The 17,203-nt window shown below is 36.9% G+C and overlaps 1 protein-coding gene across 1 annotated transcript in view; it reads left to right on the top strand.

The window, feature by feature from the left end:
• RYR2 (ryanodine receptor 2) overlaps window positions 1-17,203 on the top strand; it is an 819,632-nt gene that overhangs the window by 481,444 nt on the left and 320,985 nt on the right. Inside the window, exons 28-29 of the mRNA XM_075556394.1 lie at window positions 7,037-7,245; window positions 9,073-9,247. Coding sequence (XP_075412509.1) covers window positions 7,037-7,245; window positions 9,073-9,247 — 384 coding nt within the window. The remainder of the gene's footprint in view (window positions 1-7,036; window positions 7,246-9,072; window positions 9,248-17,203) is intronic.

The following is a 17,203-nucleotide window of genomic DNA, read 5'->3' as shown; positions in this document are numbered from 1 at the left end:
TCTATGCCCCCTTTAATCTCTCACTTCTGCTTCTGAGACTCACATTATGCCTACATTGGTAAGCTTAATAGTATTTCGCAGCTCTGTAATAACTCAGTATATTTTTTCGTTCTTTTCTCTACATATGCTTCAGATGGCACCACTCACCGGTCGGCCTGTCATACTATCGTGGCTTGTGGGTTGCTGTGCTGCTGAAAGCGTGTCATGGTGTTGTAAGATTCGCAGGGCTGCCTACAGTGAATGGGTTCCAGCAGAGCTCCCAGACTAAGTTCAAACTACTAAGAAGGAATGGACTTTCCCACGGAAAACCCCATGGTTTTCAGGGATTATCCACTGAAAACCCCATGGATAGCCCCACAGCATTATTAATTAATGAAACTATAATAAATAGAAGCAGACCATTGTCAGAGATAATGCCAAAGATGAACTCCTCAGATTGGAAAGCAATGTGACTGGGAAGAGCTGCCTCCTCAAAGAAGAGTCAATTGCATGATGTGAAAGGAGAAAGGCCTATGGCAATCACACCTTCAGGACCTTCCTTAGGTGATGGGGTACGCTTCAAACGGAGAAGACACAGCTGAAAACCTCAATTATTAATCAGAACTTGGAATGTATAAAGGATGAATCTAGGAAAGTTGGAGGTCATAAAAAATTACATAAACTCATAAAGATTTATAGTTAGGAATTAGTGAGCTGAAACAGACCAGTGTTGGCAAGTTTTAATCAGAAAATCATATGGTTTACTACACTGGGCATAACACAATCAAGGGGAATAACATTATATCCATTGTCAAAATGGACATTTCAAGATCTATCTTGAAGAACAATGCTGTCTGTGATATGTGAATGTGTATCCACTCACAATGCAATCTAATCTGTACAACTATAATTCAAAGTTAAGCACCAAACCACTAACGCTAATGATAAAAATTGAAGAAGTCTATCATTATGAGTCTCAAATTGATAAAACATGCAATCAAGATGCATGTATAATTACTGATAATTGGAAGGCAAAACTTGAAAGCAGAGGAAAGAACAGTAGGTAGAAAATATTATCTTGGTGACAGAAAGGAAACTAGAGTTCACATAATAGATTTTGGCAAGCACATCACAAATTCATATTTTCAACAGCACAAATAGTGACTATATATGTGGACTTAACCGATGGTATTCAAGGACATCAAATTGACTAAATCTGTGGGAAGATCAATGGAGATGTTCAATATCAGCAGCTCACATCAGGCCAGGTGTTCACATCAAGTGTTCCTATGTAAGTTCAGGTTGAAGTTGAAGTTGAAGAAAACAAAAACAAGTCCATCAGAGGCAAAATGCAACTTTAAGTATATCCATCCTGAATTTCAAGCATATCAGAAGCTCAGACATGCTGCATTGAATCCTAATGACAGCAGACCTAATTAGCTGTGGGATGACATGAAAGACGACGTTCATGAAGAAAGCAAATGGTGACTAAAAAGACTGGAAAGCAAGGAAAGATGTTCTAGCATATTTGAAATCGTTTATTTAAAGTCTTTGTTTATTAATTCCAAGACTTAGGTTTCCTTAGCGACGGTTTCTATTGATTCTCTCTCTCTCTCTGCATGTGTGCATATGTCATATTTTCTTGAATTTTTAAATGTCCCACATAATTTTCTTTTGTTCTTCAAAATGGGATAGTTTATATAATTCTCTGAACACTGGATTCTCATAGCCCACACTTTTTCTGTTGATGTTTGTTTTACATTTTCATTTAGTGATTTTTCTTAATTATATAAAGTTTTGTTCTTTTGTGAGTAGTTACTAAAATCATTGTTCCAATATTCTAGTGGCTAGTTAGTGATTATACAGCGTATTCCTTAAATTTTTGGAAGTGATAAATCTGTGTACCTCTGCAGAGTGGCCTGCATGTGTTTTGGGGATGTGTAGATGTGGGCGTCAGAAATACCTTTAATATTCAGTCAGGTAGATTAAAACTTTACCTCAGGATTCATTTACTGCTTATTCCCAATTTTAAGGTCAAGTCAGATGTGAGAATGCACAGTCTTCTCAGGTTTTGTTATGTGCATAGCTCAGGACGCATGTGTACCTGGCTGCCTGGGATGCAAGATTATGTTGGACCTTATCACAGTTTTCTATGAGCATTTTCTTCTTCGGCTTTTCCTTTGAAGGGTTTTGATCAGTATTTTGTTTCATCTCATTTTCTGCAGGCCCCTCAATGTGACATCATCTATTCTACTTACCCTGTGCTTTCGTTTTCCATTCCTCCGTATTTCCTAATCTGAACTTTGTTCTTGAATTAATGCTGCCCTTTTGATTTCAAATGGTTGATTATCCTAGCAATTATCAATTGTTTCTCTCTCCCTGGGCATGCATAACTTTTCAAATGCTTACAACCTATCCTCTCTGTCTCTTCCATAGAAATGGTTGTTGGCTGGTTTGTATTTGCTGACAAACCGAGTTAGACCAAATCAAGATAGGTCTTATTAATTGATTTTCCAAAAAAGTACAAATCTAGACAGTTACCTCGGAATTAGACTTTGGAAGAACTTCAATTCCATTCTGTCCTCTTTACATGCCATTGATTTACATTGTGATAGAGGGGCCTACTGATCTTACGCATCTAAAGACAGGAAATGAGATAAAGTCAAGTTTGAAGCACCCCAAAAGTCACTGTTACTGCCTAGATTCTATCGGTTTGTTTGGATAGAGTCCCTGGATTGCTACAGGCCATTGATGAACATCCAGGGTTCTGAAAAAGTTAATTTTTACAAATTTGCCAGAGTGCTGCTTATTTATTTTTTGGAGAACAGGATCTTTGGAATTTTTTGTCCTTGTTTTTTTTTCCTTTGTGCCATTCTTCTGATGTAAACATTATAGACAGGATCTTTTTAAAAATCATTTTACAAGGGCTTGTACAACTCATCACAATCCATCCATCCATCCATTGTGTCAAGCACATTTGTACATTTGTTGCCATCATCATTTTCAAGACATTTTCTTTCTACTTGAGTCTTTGGTATCAATTCCTCATTTTTTTCATGTCTTACACTGAACAATGTCTCCCTTCACCCATTTTCTGTTGTCCATTCCCCAGGGAGCAGGTTATATGTAGATCATTGTAATAATTTCCCCTTTTGTCCCCCCACCTTTCCCTTACCCTCCTGGTATGGCTACTCTCAATATAGGTCCTGAGGGCTTTCTCTGATTGGTATTCCCTGTGTTTCCAGCTCTTATCTGTACCCATGTACATGCTTTGGTCTAGCCAGATTTGTAAGGCAGAATTGGAATCATGATGGGGGGTGGGGAGGAGGAGGAAGTATTAAACAACTAGAGGAAAGAAATATGTTTCATTAGTGTTATTCTGCACCCTGACTGGCTCGTCTCCTGCCCATGATAAATAGGTTCTTTGAGAGATGGACGCAAAGCAGATTTCAAACAGATTGAAACTGCAGAGAAACATTAACAATTGAGGTTGGAGGCCATGAGCTAGTGTTGGTGCTACTGTATATGTGTGTATGCATGTTTTCATCCATCCGCAGAGCAGATATAAATGCTGAGAATAAAGACAGTGAAATATGACAAACACTGAGGTTCATGTACCAAGTGAGGATGACAGAGCAAGATAGTACAGGAAAATGTACAGATGAAAAAGGAAGCCAAAATGAATTTATTGTTCATTGAATTGGAAGAGTCAAAGTCTTTGTATTCTAAAAAATTTAGAACAGTGAAAAAAGTTAATCAAATAAAGCTACTGCCAGTCAATTAACCAGTTATCTTAGTAAATTTATTTGAGCAGTGGGTGGTATGTATTCCATAATAGAGATTGCAGCCATGCTCTCTCTTCACCATGGTTCCTAAATTCAAGAGAGCATGCCTACCTCATGGAAAGAATTCATTTTTTTAATGAAAAATAAGAAATACTGATCATCCTATTGGCAGAATCAGTGAAGGAACAAAATATCATGTGAGTTAGATGTTGCAGGGATCAGAATATCAGCAAGTAGAGATTCTTGTAAGAAAGAATTTCCATATGATACGATAAAGTTTAGAATTAGTTAAAAATAATGTTACCCTTAATAATAATGTTCCAGTAAATTATGGAGTTAAAAATAAGAGTTATATTTACACTATTTAACCCTTTATTTTACCTTATCATAGGAAAAAGTAGAAAATTATTTGATTATGCATATCAGGCTGGAAGTGTTCTCGATAAGCTTTCTTTTTTCAATTATATTACCATCATTATGTACTCCACATATCATGCAATTTAATCATTCAATTGTATGAAGAAGAATTTCGATAGTTGTGATTTTTCAGATGTACATCACCAACCCCTTTTTTTTTCAGGCACCACTGGGTGAATTAAAATCTATAACATTTCAGTTAGTAAACAAGTGCTTAACTGTTTGTGCCACTGATAGACTGTAGGGGAGGTGAATAGATGCGAACACGTACTCTTTCACTGCCTTGAATATAGTCCAGCTAACAGAGACCTGATAGGGCAGAATGAAATGGCCTCTGTGAGTTCTCAAGACTACACAGTTTTATGGGAATAGAGAAACCCTCACTTCTCTCCTGATTTAATAATCTAGTTAATTGAAATACAGAGTAAATACAGTAAAGGATGAGAGTGGGAACCATATTAGGATTTTCATCTAACATTAGGATTTTCCAAAAAAACAGAATGGTGACCATTTGCTTCTTTAAGTTGTGCTCATAAATTTCCCTAGAGTGACCTAAAATATTTTAGATTGTGTACTATGAGCTACATAGACATTCAGATGGAGATCCATGAAAGTTTAAAAAATGATATAAAAAGTAAATTACCATGAAATCCTTTTCATGATGGTGTCTATGAATAACATTTTCATTTCAAGCCCAGTTAGTAGATCTTAATGTCAAGAAAAGCACAACACAACAAAAAAGTATCAGGACAAAGAAATTCAGTATCACTGTTACTTAACACTACTCAACTCTCTATGTGGTCCTCCCAATTTTTATTGTCAATTGCCATTAAAGTGGATTAGAAGTATATCATAGTGTTAAAAGAAAACCCCAAATACCCACTGCTGTCCTATTGATCCCAACTCAAAGCAGCCCTGGAAGGTGCAGTGGAACTCCTCCTCAGCGTTAGCAAAGCAATAAAGCTTCCTAAACGCAGTAGCCCCATCTTTCTCCTGTCACTAAAGGACATGTATAATGGGCAGGTGGAAAAGTTGTCTGTTGTGTGTTTTAGGTGAAATATATATTTTTAAAATATTTGACTTTCTCTAATATTAACATGTTTTTGCCTCCTTGACCACACTGAGCATCATTGTGGAAATTGTGCCATAGAGACATAAGTAAGGCTTTTCCAGTAGTTGAGTTTTCTAAAAGCTTGAATGTTTCGTACTTAAGAAATGAAAAATGAACCTATTCATGTGTTCTAGAATATAATGTATAGTTTTATTTGCCAATATTGATGTTGATAAAACTAAAAATAATGACCTGAGTACTTTTCTCTCCCCTGAAAAATATTTTCAAATGTCTGTGTAATTCATAACCCCTGTCTGTCTCCTGGATTAGTTAAGTAGAGACAATCATGATCTCAGGAAAGAACAGATTAGAATGCTAGATTGCAAAAAAATAGTAACTGAATGAAAATGTGACCTTTCTTTTTTTAAGTATTGCAGACGTTATGATTATCATAATCATAGGTAACTAATTTAAATATCCTAAAATGTGATGGTATATTTTTCCTCAGAAAGTAATTTACTAGCCTATCTTTAAAAAATCTCAGCTGTTAATAGAAATATTGTATTTAAATGTTTCAAAAGCCAATCTTCTCTCATCAGAGCACTTGAACATATTCAACATAGTATTATAGGTCTAATAATGTTTAACCATGTTAATGTGTTTAGCTTACACTAAGGCATTTGAATGTAGTGTAGGGCATGTGAGTGCAATTGCATGTATATATGCGTAAGGCAGGGTTTTGACTACAAATACAAATCTGTCATTACTAGAAAGTAAGCATCAGCTGGAGCTACCATGCTGTCAGGTGTGTATGCTTTTATACATATGAGGGAGATATAAAGTGCTATGTTGCTTATTCAGAAACTTAACCCCCCTCTTGGAAACATTAACCCACAAATATAGTTCATGGGTGTGTGCTCTATCTTTACTACCACATTTTCATAATGTCGTTATGAACATAAGCTCCTATTATATAGTAGAACTTCTTCAGTCATTTATCTTTACCTCAGTCTAATCTTATAATTATGTATATAATCTAACTCTGTGTGTAATAGTGACCAGGAGAGCTTAGACTACTTTTAAAGCTCTGTGTTGGTCCTATCAAATCAATGCTAAAACTGTAAATAAGCCTTTATTCTATATAATCACTCTCATTCCCTCTCTTCTTTCACTTGTACATGTCTACTAATTTCTTATTTCAAAGAGTCTAGATCATTTTGGAATGGTCTCTTTTTAATTAATTCCCTCAAGGTTATTTCAGCTTCCAATACCAAGCTACCAATTAATTTATTAGTATTCTCCATAAAAAACAGTAAACTATCCAAGAAATTTTAAAAGTAATCCGCTCCCTCCAAAAATGGCTGATGATGGCAGTGTTAACCACACCACATTGCATGTTATTGATGTTTCGTCACCAGTGTCTTCAACTGAGCCCCTCCTTAATCTAGTTAGTTTGGACCATGGCTGATCAACTGTATGAAAACACTTTGTAAAATTTGAAACCAAATAAGAATAGAAGGACTCTTTACCATCACTGTACTTGTAATGACATAGTGGTTAACGCACTAAGCTTTAAGTCGGTAACTGGAACTCAGAGTTCCTCAGGAGAAAGATCGGTTAGTTTGCTTCCAAAAAGAGTTTCAGACTTTCAAACTCTATGGTAGGGCACTTCTAGTCAGTCTTGGAGGGTGACCGAGTTGTAGTTGATAGATGGCAGTTACGTTTGTTGTATTTGGCAGACATATCTTCCCTTCTTATCTGCTGTTGCATCCAGTGACCACCAGACTCTTTTTAAAATCCACAGCTGCCAGAGCTGAAGTGTGTAGTGGCACAGGAGAAAGGTTCCGAATCTTCCGGGCTGAGAAGACCTATTCTGTGAAGGCAGGAAGATGGTATTTTGAATTTGAGGCTGTCACTGCTGGGGACATGAGAGTTGGCTGGAGCCGGCCAGCATGTCAACCTGATCAGGAGCTTGGCTCTGATGAACATGCTTTTGCGTTTGATGGCTTTAAGGTGAGTGGAGTTTGCAATGCAGTAGGCTCCACATTTTCAGAAAGCACATTTTCAGGCTCTTGTGCTCCAGGGAGAAGAAAGACCAGGTTTTCTATTCCCGTTAACACTTACAATCTCGGAAACCCACAGGAGCAGTTACAGGGTCTCTATGAGTGAGAATCAAATTGATAACAATGAATGAGTGAGTGAGTGAGTGAGTGAGTGAGTGAGTGAGTGAGTGAGTGAGTGAGAGAGTGAGTGAGTGAGAGAGTGAGTGAGAGAGTGAGTGAGAGAGTCAGTGAGTGAGAGAGTGAGTGAGAGAGTGAGTGAGTGAGTGAGTGAGAGAGTGAGTGAGTGAGTGAGTGAGTGAGTGAGTGAGTGAGTGAGTGAGACCCAGGCACAAAAGTATTGTCCTTCCCCTCTTCCTCACCTCCTCAGCCCATCTCCCTGCCATTGCTGGGTTCTCCCTGGTATTTCTTTTGTTACTATAATATTGTCAGTACTCTCCAGACCATAATTGGAAATATAATTTATCAGCAAACCTGTGTCTTTGTGGTCTCAAGATATTTTCTTTATCTCACAGTGTAAAATTCAAGAACTAAAACATTGCCTCTCTATGGTATCAAAAAAACTTTTTCTTAGTATATGTATTATCTCTAAGCAGTAATTAATCTGCATAGAGTCAAAAGTCACAAGACAGTTTAAGACAATATTGTTTATATTAACAATTTTAGTAATTATTAGTAATTTCTCTAAATAGCAAAGGTTATTTTATCTGTCTAAAATACTATGAAATAAAAATTTTAAGTATGTGGACATATGTGTATACACATGTCTCACTACATGTATGCATATTAATTTTAAAATTTTGGGTTACATATAAGGAGTCCTGCTGTTGCTATTAAATGTTGGACTGTTAACTGAAATGTCAATGGCTAAAAAATTCTGCAAGAGAAAGATGAAGCTATTCCCAGAGAGATATGTAGATTCAGACAGATATATAGGGTTAGTATGGATCAGAATTGACTCCATGGCAGTGGGTGTGCATAATACACACACAGACTCACACACACATTGGGTTAATAATACATTCTGTCCTCACTTATCAACTATCTTGTTATACAATATTTCATTTGTTACAACAGTAGACAATCTACTGTCTGACTATTTTTCACATTAATTAGTGCATCTGACAGTAACAAACACTGAGCTACAGATTAAGAGTAATGCCACCTGGAATGGTTGAGGTTGTGTTTCAACTGGGCCATGATTCTCAGTAGTTTGTAATGATGTCTTTGCAATTATGTAATAATGTAAGTTGTCAGATATATAATAATGGTTTTAGAAGTTACATAATGATGCAATCATCTTCCATTTTCTAATCATATGTATTCATCCTCTAGTTTCACTTAATATTGATTTTCACATAAAGATGTGGTCTTGGAAGCCAGTTCACTGATAATGAGTAGAGGACTTGTATTTTGAAATAGATGGAATTTTAGAATGGCATTTTCTTCTTGATTTCTAGTTCAGACTTTTTTGAATCTGGAATGAAAGAAAAACAATTCATACAGACAAGAAAATTCAAATGATATGTATTTTTATTTTAATATAATGTATTTAAAGTTAGATTAAAAAAATAGTAGACTCTCAAAATCATGAAACAGCATTTTCTTTTTCTCAATATTTAATGAACATTCCCAGACAACTCTGTATCCCTTAGGACATTGGCATAGATGGGTGGGCTGACAAGAGTTCATGCTACTGCCATGTAAATAGTGTGGACTGGTGGTGAGTTATCCTAGTGAGTGCTAATTGTTTATGACACGTGGCCCTTCTTTCTTCTAGGCTCAGCGATGGCACCAGGGAAATGAGCATTATGGGCGCTCTTGGCAAGCAGGTGACGTAGTGGGGTGCATGGTTGATATGAATGAGCATACCATGATGTTCACACTGAATGGGGAAATCCTTCTTGATGATTCTGGATCAGAACTGGCTTTCAAAGACTTTGAAGTGGGAGATGGTAAGTTAGTGTGCTGCATATTGTGTTGTTTTAGGATTAGAACAAAGCAAAGCTATTGGTTCTCAAGCATTATTACCAGCAATTGTCATTTTAAATCACAGATGTGCCATTTTAAATCACAGATGTGCCACATGGCTTATTTGAGCATATATCTTTGAAATTACTTCAGCAGAAAAATGATCAAGACTTAATATGCAGAAATGGCTTTTATAAGTGTATGGCAAGGCAAAAGTAATTTTCACACAAATGTTAGATTTTCATTTGGAATCCCAATATGACATTTACAAAGCATGCAGTGTATACATGTCTTGTCTTATGTAAATGATTCATGACATGAATTTTTCAAAATTGTGAGTTTTTCTCTAAGAAACATGTATACATAAAATTATAATAATTAGGAGATACATAAATACAGTTATAATAATAGCTAGAAATAATAGTTTTGATTTGTATTTTCCATCTGAAAAAAGAGGAAGAAAAATTGCATTCATGTTGTTACAAGGCAGCATAGAATTATTTTCCATGAAAAAAACACAATTATTTTTGAAATTAAAATATATGCACAGACTAATGGCTAACTTCTATTATGGATTCTGTCATGTTGACTTAAAAAAACAACAAACCCAGATCATCTAACAGTCACTGAACAAGTACAGTACCCTTTTTACTCTCCACTGAAATAGTGACAAGTTAATACTTGATATAAATGTGACAGTGAAGTTAGATGATTGATATGTGTACAGAATAGTGTTTTGCAGCATGGTGTTGAATTAAGGATTATTTTTCCATTTCTAGCGAGTTGATCCTAATATGTGCTCATAAGGTTTTCCGTGGCAGCATTTTTAGCAGTTTATCAACAGGCTCTGCAGACATGATCTTCTGTCCTTTTGGTTGGTAGCTGAGATTGTCGGCCATTTGTACCACTCCAGACTTTAAGGATTAGGATGTCTGACTTTCCAAGGACTATTATAGCAAAATACTACAAAATTGGTGAATTTAAAGAACGGCGATTTAGTTTTTCACAGCTGTAGAGGTTATAAGTCCACATTGAGGTGCAAGGGATGCCGATACCTTCTGAGGTCTCTGAGGAAGTAACTGTTGCATGCTTCCTCACTGCCTTAAAGCTCACATTCCTGAAGCATTGTCAAAGAAGAATCTGGTAGTTACTGGTATTCGTTAGTGCTCGGTTGCTGTTAATGCATACATCTATCTCTATTGCCACATAGCACCTTCCTCCACGTGTATGTGGTTCTCTTGCCATGCCTATCCTTTGATTCAACTCACACCACTCTCTTATGACCGCATTACTTTGACTAATGATATCGGAAAAGGAAAACCTTCTTCCTCCACACAAGGTCACTTTCACGGTTGCATGGATTGGAACTTAAATATATCTTTTTGGGGAGCACAGTTCAAATCATAACTGAAAGTGTGTCCCATTTCAAATATCCACTTTTCCAGGTATGCCATAATACCCGTAATTATCATCAATGAAGAGACTGTGTAACCACAACATTATGTTGAAGAGCTAGCTAGGGAATCTCCCTAATTAAAAGTTAGAGCATTTGCGGTAAAATAATGTAAGGCTGTGCAGCACTTTGTTGAGGGAATACAACGAACCAAGGACAGGATTGGCGCGCTAGATATTTGGAGTACAGAGGAAAATAATGATACAATAGTGGACGTTTTGAAAACGAATTAAGATGTTGAAAACCAACATCATTGGATATTTTGTTTTCCAAGAATTAGCAGTGAGCGCTATCCTAGAAATGTTTTGGGTTTGTTAATTTGACACTTAAATCACTTAAATATATACTATATTCATGGGGTAATATAAAACACGAGGAGGGATTTATTTTGAATATGTTGGGCAAACGTTTAGACATTATTTAATTTTAACCATTTGAGCTTATAGTTATGGTAATGTAATATAGGGGAATTCATGTAAAATAATTGGTGAATTGAGTGAAAATCAAACTTTGTTTAAGAGGCTTGCTAATTGAAAATTAAGTTTTATATACTGGTAAAGAGAAGAGAATATTCTTTCAGAGACCATTTTGAAAATAAATGAAGCCTGTATATATTAAGGTAGTTTGTATGTATATCTGAAGATAGTTTTGCACATGTTGAATATATATTTGAGGTATTAGAAGTAATGGTATGCCCACACAGCACTATAAAGCCGCTCCTGGGTAAAATGCTGCCAGGTGTTTATTTTTCTAGAGAAGGACAAACAAATGTCATGATGTCTCCAATTACAATTACTTTATTTAACCAAAAAAATAGAAAGCCATAATATCAAAATAAAATTCAGTATTTCAATTCTATATATCCAGCTCTATGAGAAAGTCACAATATTCTTTTTCTTGTTCCATGTCTCTTCTAATCCAATGAGTTCCGGAACTACTCACTTTTACACAGCATGGGGGTGTGAGGACTTTTGCTGGTGGTATAGACAAGCCTAAAAGTTTAGAGTTTTTAATAACATAAATTTCCAAAATTATTATTGAAAAATGATGGTTTCAAAATGGAGTACAATGTTAAAAAATTTTTAATCCAGTAATCTCTATTATCTGAATTAACCGAGAACCTGGGAGAGAACATTTGAATGTCCATTTTCTGCCAAAGTAAACATTAAAAGCTCCATGTAGCATATTTTTCTATTAACTTTTTGAGTCAATATGAAATCGAAGAATCATTTATTATGTGAATCACTGTGTTCCTAGCTCAATTGTGAAAATAATTCTTCTTAAGTGATCTGGGGCAAATGAATTCTTCTTTCCATTTATCAAAAATAAAATTTTAATTGGAAATGTTCTCTTCATACCTCATTCAATTGTAAAGATCTGATGCAAGTGGTTTTTTTTGTTTTGTTTTTTAACTTTAACCTCCCCACAGATCTAGCTATAAAGTCTTGGAGAAACACTTTAATACATTAATCTGTTTTCTCTTAAAAATAACTTATGGGGAAGTACTCATATATTAGCTGGTTCATAATTGACTACCAAAGGTGTTACCCTTTCTTCTTGTCCACTTCCCATCTGCCGTTTGTCTTACTGTGGTGGCTGTGTGTTGCTGTGATCCTAGAAGTTATACCACCAGGATATGTCACCTACAGAGGGCAGATTATAGCCGAATTTTCAATCTAAGACAAATTAGGAAGAAAAGGCTGGCGGTATCAACCAATGAAAACCTAGATTACGATAGAATAGTATACAGCTCACTTACTTTGAATATGTAGTCAGAAGAAATCAGTTGCTGAATGTCGTCTTTGGTGAAGAGGAGGACCAAGGAAATTCTTGGTAAGAAGGAATGGACACAGTAGTTACACTGTAGGCTTGACCATGAGGGCAATGATGAGGATGATACAAGCCAGGCAATGGTTCATGCTACTGCACGTAAGATAACTGTGACTTTAAGCTGACTTGATGACAGCTGTCTAGTTATCTTCCTTCTAATAGAGTAACTCAAATACATATTTTAAATAATATTGGTTATTTTTAACTGTTTGGACCATTTGCTTTGGGTTATCCAGGTGGACTCCTATCTGTATTTCAGAATTTTCAAATTTTAAGCTATATGTTCTTAGGAAAAGCTGGTGTTGTTATCATCTGTTTATCTGTCTTTTTTTTTTAGACCCAAGCACAGGTTTTTGTCACCTACCTCGCACCTCCATATCCTTATGATTGCCAACTCTTTTGCTGGACTTGCCTACTTGTTTTGCATCTCTCTGTCCCACCGCATGGCACTTCATTACAGGATGACTTAAAATGTGCTGAAGCCATCTGTCTTGTGTTGGATGAAGCAACTTAGTTATAAATTGTATCTCCAATTTTAACAGTTTTACAAATAGTTAGCTCTAGCAAAAGTAACCATTTGTGCTCTAACTTAAGATCATCTGTGAGGAAGCCACTTTCCATTAGGTACCATCAGGTTCATCTACTGGTACATTATCAGTTCCATTAATGAGAATACAAAATATGGTTCAGAAAACTCGAACCCTAATTTTATTTGTGTTAAAGCATAACAGGTATGTTGAAAGTTTTTTTTATTGTTAGAATCTGTATGTGGTCTTCCACTAGCACTAAAGGAATGCACTTAATTATCAAGTTTGGGTATGAAGCAACTATTAAAAATTATGTCATTTATCAAATGATCTTGTTCAATTTATGCCAGATATTCTTCTTATTCATTTTTTAGTGTGAACAATGTTTTTTACTTTTTACAATAGTGATCTCATACAGTATTTGTCCTTTTGAGATTGTATAATTTCACTTGGCATAGTATCTTCCAGGGGAAAGGAGAAGCTGATGCCAGGGGCTTGGGTGGAGAGCAAACGTTTTGTGAATGTTGAGGGTAACGAATGTACAAAAGTGCTTTACACAATTGATGTATTTATGGATTGTGATAAGAGTTGTATGATGGTATGTCTAAATAAGATAGGCTGGATGAACAATTAGAGGAGAAAACAACGGAATTGACAGTTCCGCAGGGACATGGGAGAGGGGGAGGTGGGGGGGGGGAAGTAGTGGTGTTAATAAACTCAGGGACAAGGGAACAATAAGTGATCCAAATCAGTGGTAAGGAGGGTGTGGGAGGCCTGGTTGGGCATGATCAAGGGTAATGAACTAAGAGGACTTGCTAAAACCCTGGTGGGGACTGAGCATGATAGTGGGACAGGAGGGAAGTCAAAGGAAAGAGCTGGGAGGCAAAGGGCATTTATAGAGGTCTAGATAAAGACATGTACATGCAAAGATATATATGAGGATGAGGAAATAGATCTATGTGCATATATTTATAGGTTTAGTATTAAGGTAGCAGAAGGACGTTGGGCCTCCACTCAAGTACTCCCTCAATGCAAGAATACTTTCTTCTATTAAATTGGCATTCTATCATGCTCACCTTCCCAACACAACTGCTGAAGACAAAGAGGGTGAACAAAGAAACGTGGTGAAGAAAGCTGATGGTGTCCAGCTATCAAAAGATACAGCATATGGGGTCTTAAAGGCTTCAAGGTAAACAAGCAGCCATCTGACTCAGAAACAACAAAGCCCACATGGAAGAAGCACTCCAGTCTGTGTGACCACGAGGTGCCAAAGGGATCAGTTATCAGGCATCAAAGAACAAAAAAATCATATCATTGTATGCTCACCTCCCTGATACAACCGCTGAAGACAAATGGGTGCATAAGCAAATGTGGCAAAGAAAGCTGATGGTGCCCGGCTATCAAAAGATATAGTGTCTGGGGTCTTAAAAGTTTGAAGGTAAACAAGCGGCCATCTACCACAGAAGCATCAAAATCCACATGGAAGAAGCACACCAGCCTGTGTGATCACAAGGTGTCAAAGGGATCAGGTATCAGGCTTCATCAGAACAAAAAATCTTACCATAGTGAATGAGGCAGGGAGTGTGGAGTGGAGACCCAAAGCCAATTTGTAGGCCACTGGCCATCCCCTTACAAAAGGGTCTTTGGGAGGAGATGAGCCAGTCAGGGTTAGATGCAGCACCGATGAAAAATACAACTTTCTTCTAGTCCCTAAATGCTTTCTCCTCCACTCCCCACTCCCCTAATCCCACCCACAGTCATGATCTGAATCCTACCTTGCAAGTCTGGCTATACCAGAGGATGTATACTGGTACAGATGGGAACTGGAAACATAGGGAATCCAGGGCGGATGATCCCTTCAGGACCAGTGGTGTGAGTGGCAATACTGGGAGGGCATAGGGAAGGTGGGTTGGAAAGAAGGAACCGATTTCAAGGATCTACATGTGACCTCTTCCCTGGGGGGGAAAGACAACAGAAAAGTGGGTGAAGGGAGACATGGGACAAAATAATAATTTATAAATTATCAAGGGTTCATGAGGGACGGGGAAGTGCGGAGGGAGGGGAAAAATGAGGACCTGATGCCAGGGGCTTGGGTGGAGAGCAAACGTTTTGAGAATGATGAGGGCAATGAATGTACAAATGTGCTTTACACGATGGATGTATGTACGGATTGTGGTAAGAGTTGTATGAGCCCCTAATAAAACAGTTTTAAATAAATAAATAAACAAACAAATAAATAAAACTTTTTTAAAAGGAGTTGTATGTGCCCCCAATAAAATAATTTTAAAAACAAAAAAAACATAACATCTTCCAAATTAAGCCCTGTTGTGAGTTATTCGCTGGTTTACTGATAGTATTTTAATGTTTCATATATTCCATTTTATGTATATACCATTCTTTATCCATTCTTCCACTGACGGGTATTTAGACTGTTTCTGTCTCTGTGTTTGATGCTGCTGGTTTCATTGTTTCACATTACTTTCTGTCCTGGATTCATTTTGTGTGTGGATTTACTTGCCATTTTCTTCATTGCTATGGTTTAATGTTTCCCAAATCTTTAGTATTTTCATTTTTTTATTTTAATAAGTGTGTTAGGTAGGGTTCTCTAGAGAAATGAGACCAAGACACATGATTTATTTACATATCTACGTAAGTTTATACAGAAGAAGGAATAAAACAGCTAATTAGTCCACACAGCAGTACATAGGGTTCATTTCAACTCACTTCGTGGAACAGTTAATATACTGGAAGTCCTTCAACTCACTTGGGCTGCTGGGTGTAAGGTCAAGGACGCAGACAGTAGAGTCCTTCCTGGGACAAGGCAAGCAGAGTCTGCCCACAGGCAACAAGCAGCAGGGTCACTTATAGTCAGTAGCTCCGGAGCTTAGCGGGATATCAAAGGCAAGGTGACACAATCCACCTGCCTCAAGTTCAAGTGATGTATGCACCAGCAACGTGGTGAAGCAAGTCTTGAAGGAGCCTCAAACTCTAGCTACATGATCCTGAGGCTGGCCTGGCCCACACAGGTGGTGTAGCTCACAGGTTGAGCCAGAGAATTTAGGTACAGCATCAGCACTAAGGCTCCAGCATGCTCTGATCACCAGAGAGCAAGAGAGATGGGGGTGGGCATTGAAGAGCCATTTATCTCTTTGCTCTCCAACCACATTGCAGCCCAATTAATCCCACATGTTCCTGTTGGCCAGATTGGCACAATAAACCTAACTATACAACAAATTTATTAATTTTTGTTGAGACTGCCATATAATTTAAAATGTCCTAACATTTAAAACAATATATGTTCTTTTTTTGAAATCTACTTGATTTTGTCTCCACTTGAAAATTCTATTGCTACAATTCCATTTTTTTTTATTTTGAAGTTGTTCTCAGTATAAAATAATATCTCTGGTTACCCAATCCTGGGTGTTTGACTTCCAGAGAGTGTGGCCATGTATGTTAATCTTCAATAGACAATTTGACCTTTTATGAAGTCAGAAAACTACTCACGCACTTGAATTTTTCCCATAGCTCCGTCCTTATAAGCTGTGTTCAACATCACAACACTTTCTGTGGCATTTTTCCCAAGGAGGAAACAAAATTACACAGCCACAAGCTGTTCTCTTAAATCAACCATCATAAAAAATGAGGTACAAGCGAAACTGCTTTTACAAAACAATTTCGTGTGATCAGAGAGAACCTTCCCAGGTAATGGCACTGGGTACAGTAATTCAGAGCAAGTTGCTCGACGCTCACTTAGCTCCATTCCATTTTTTTAGGAGCACCCCTTTGTATGTCTCCTGATTGATAATTTTTTCCAGTGTTTGTTATGTATCATCTCATAGTTTTATTGCCTGCATGGCTTTTGCAGAGAAATCAGAGCGTAAGATCTTGTAGGTCACCTTTATAGATAAATTTCCTTTTTTTTCCCCCTGAGCTTCTCTCAGAATTCGTTCCTTATTGTTGTCTTTTGAAAGTTTGAAATTTTCTTTTGTAATCTGCCTTGTTTGGCTAGTTTCCATTGTCAGCTTCTTTGACAATTTCTTTGGTGCTATTTCTTCTGTTCTCTTCTTTCTCTGGCATCCAATTTACAAGTATTCATAATTCTAATCACAAAAGATATTTTTGGAAATTCT

Source organism: Tenrec ecaudatus, chromosome 8 (genome assembly GCF_050624435.1).
Source record: "Tenrec ecaudatus isolate mTenEca1 chromosome 8, mTenEca1.hap1, whole genome shotgun sequence".
Lineage (NCBI taxonomy): Eukaryota > Metazoa > Chordata > Mammalia > Afrosoricida > Tenrecidae > Tenrec > Tenrec ecaudatus.
Note: the sequence above shows the minus strand (reverse complement) of the source record. Positions and strands in the feature narration are given on the sequence as shown.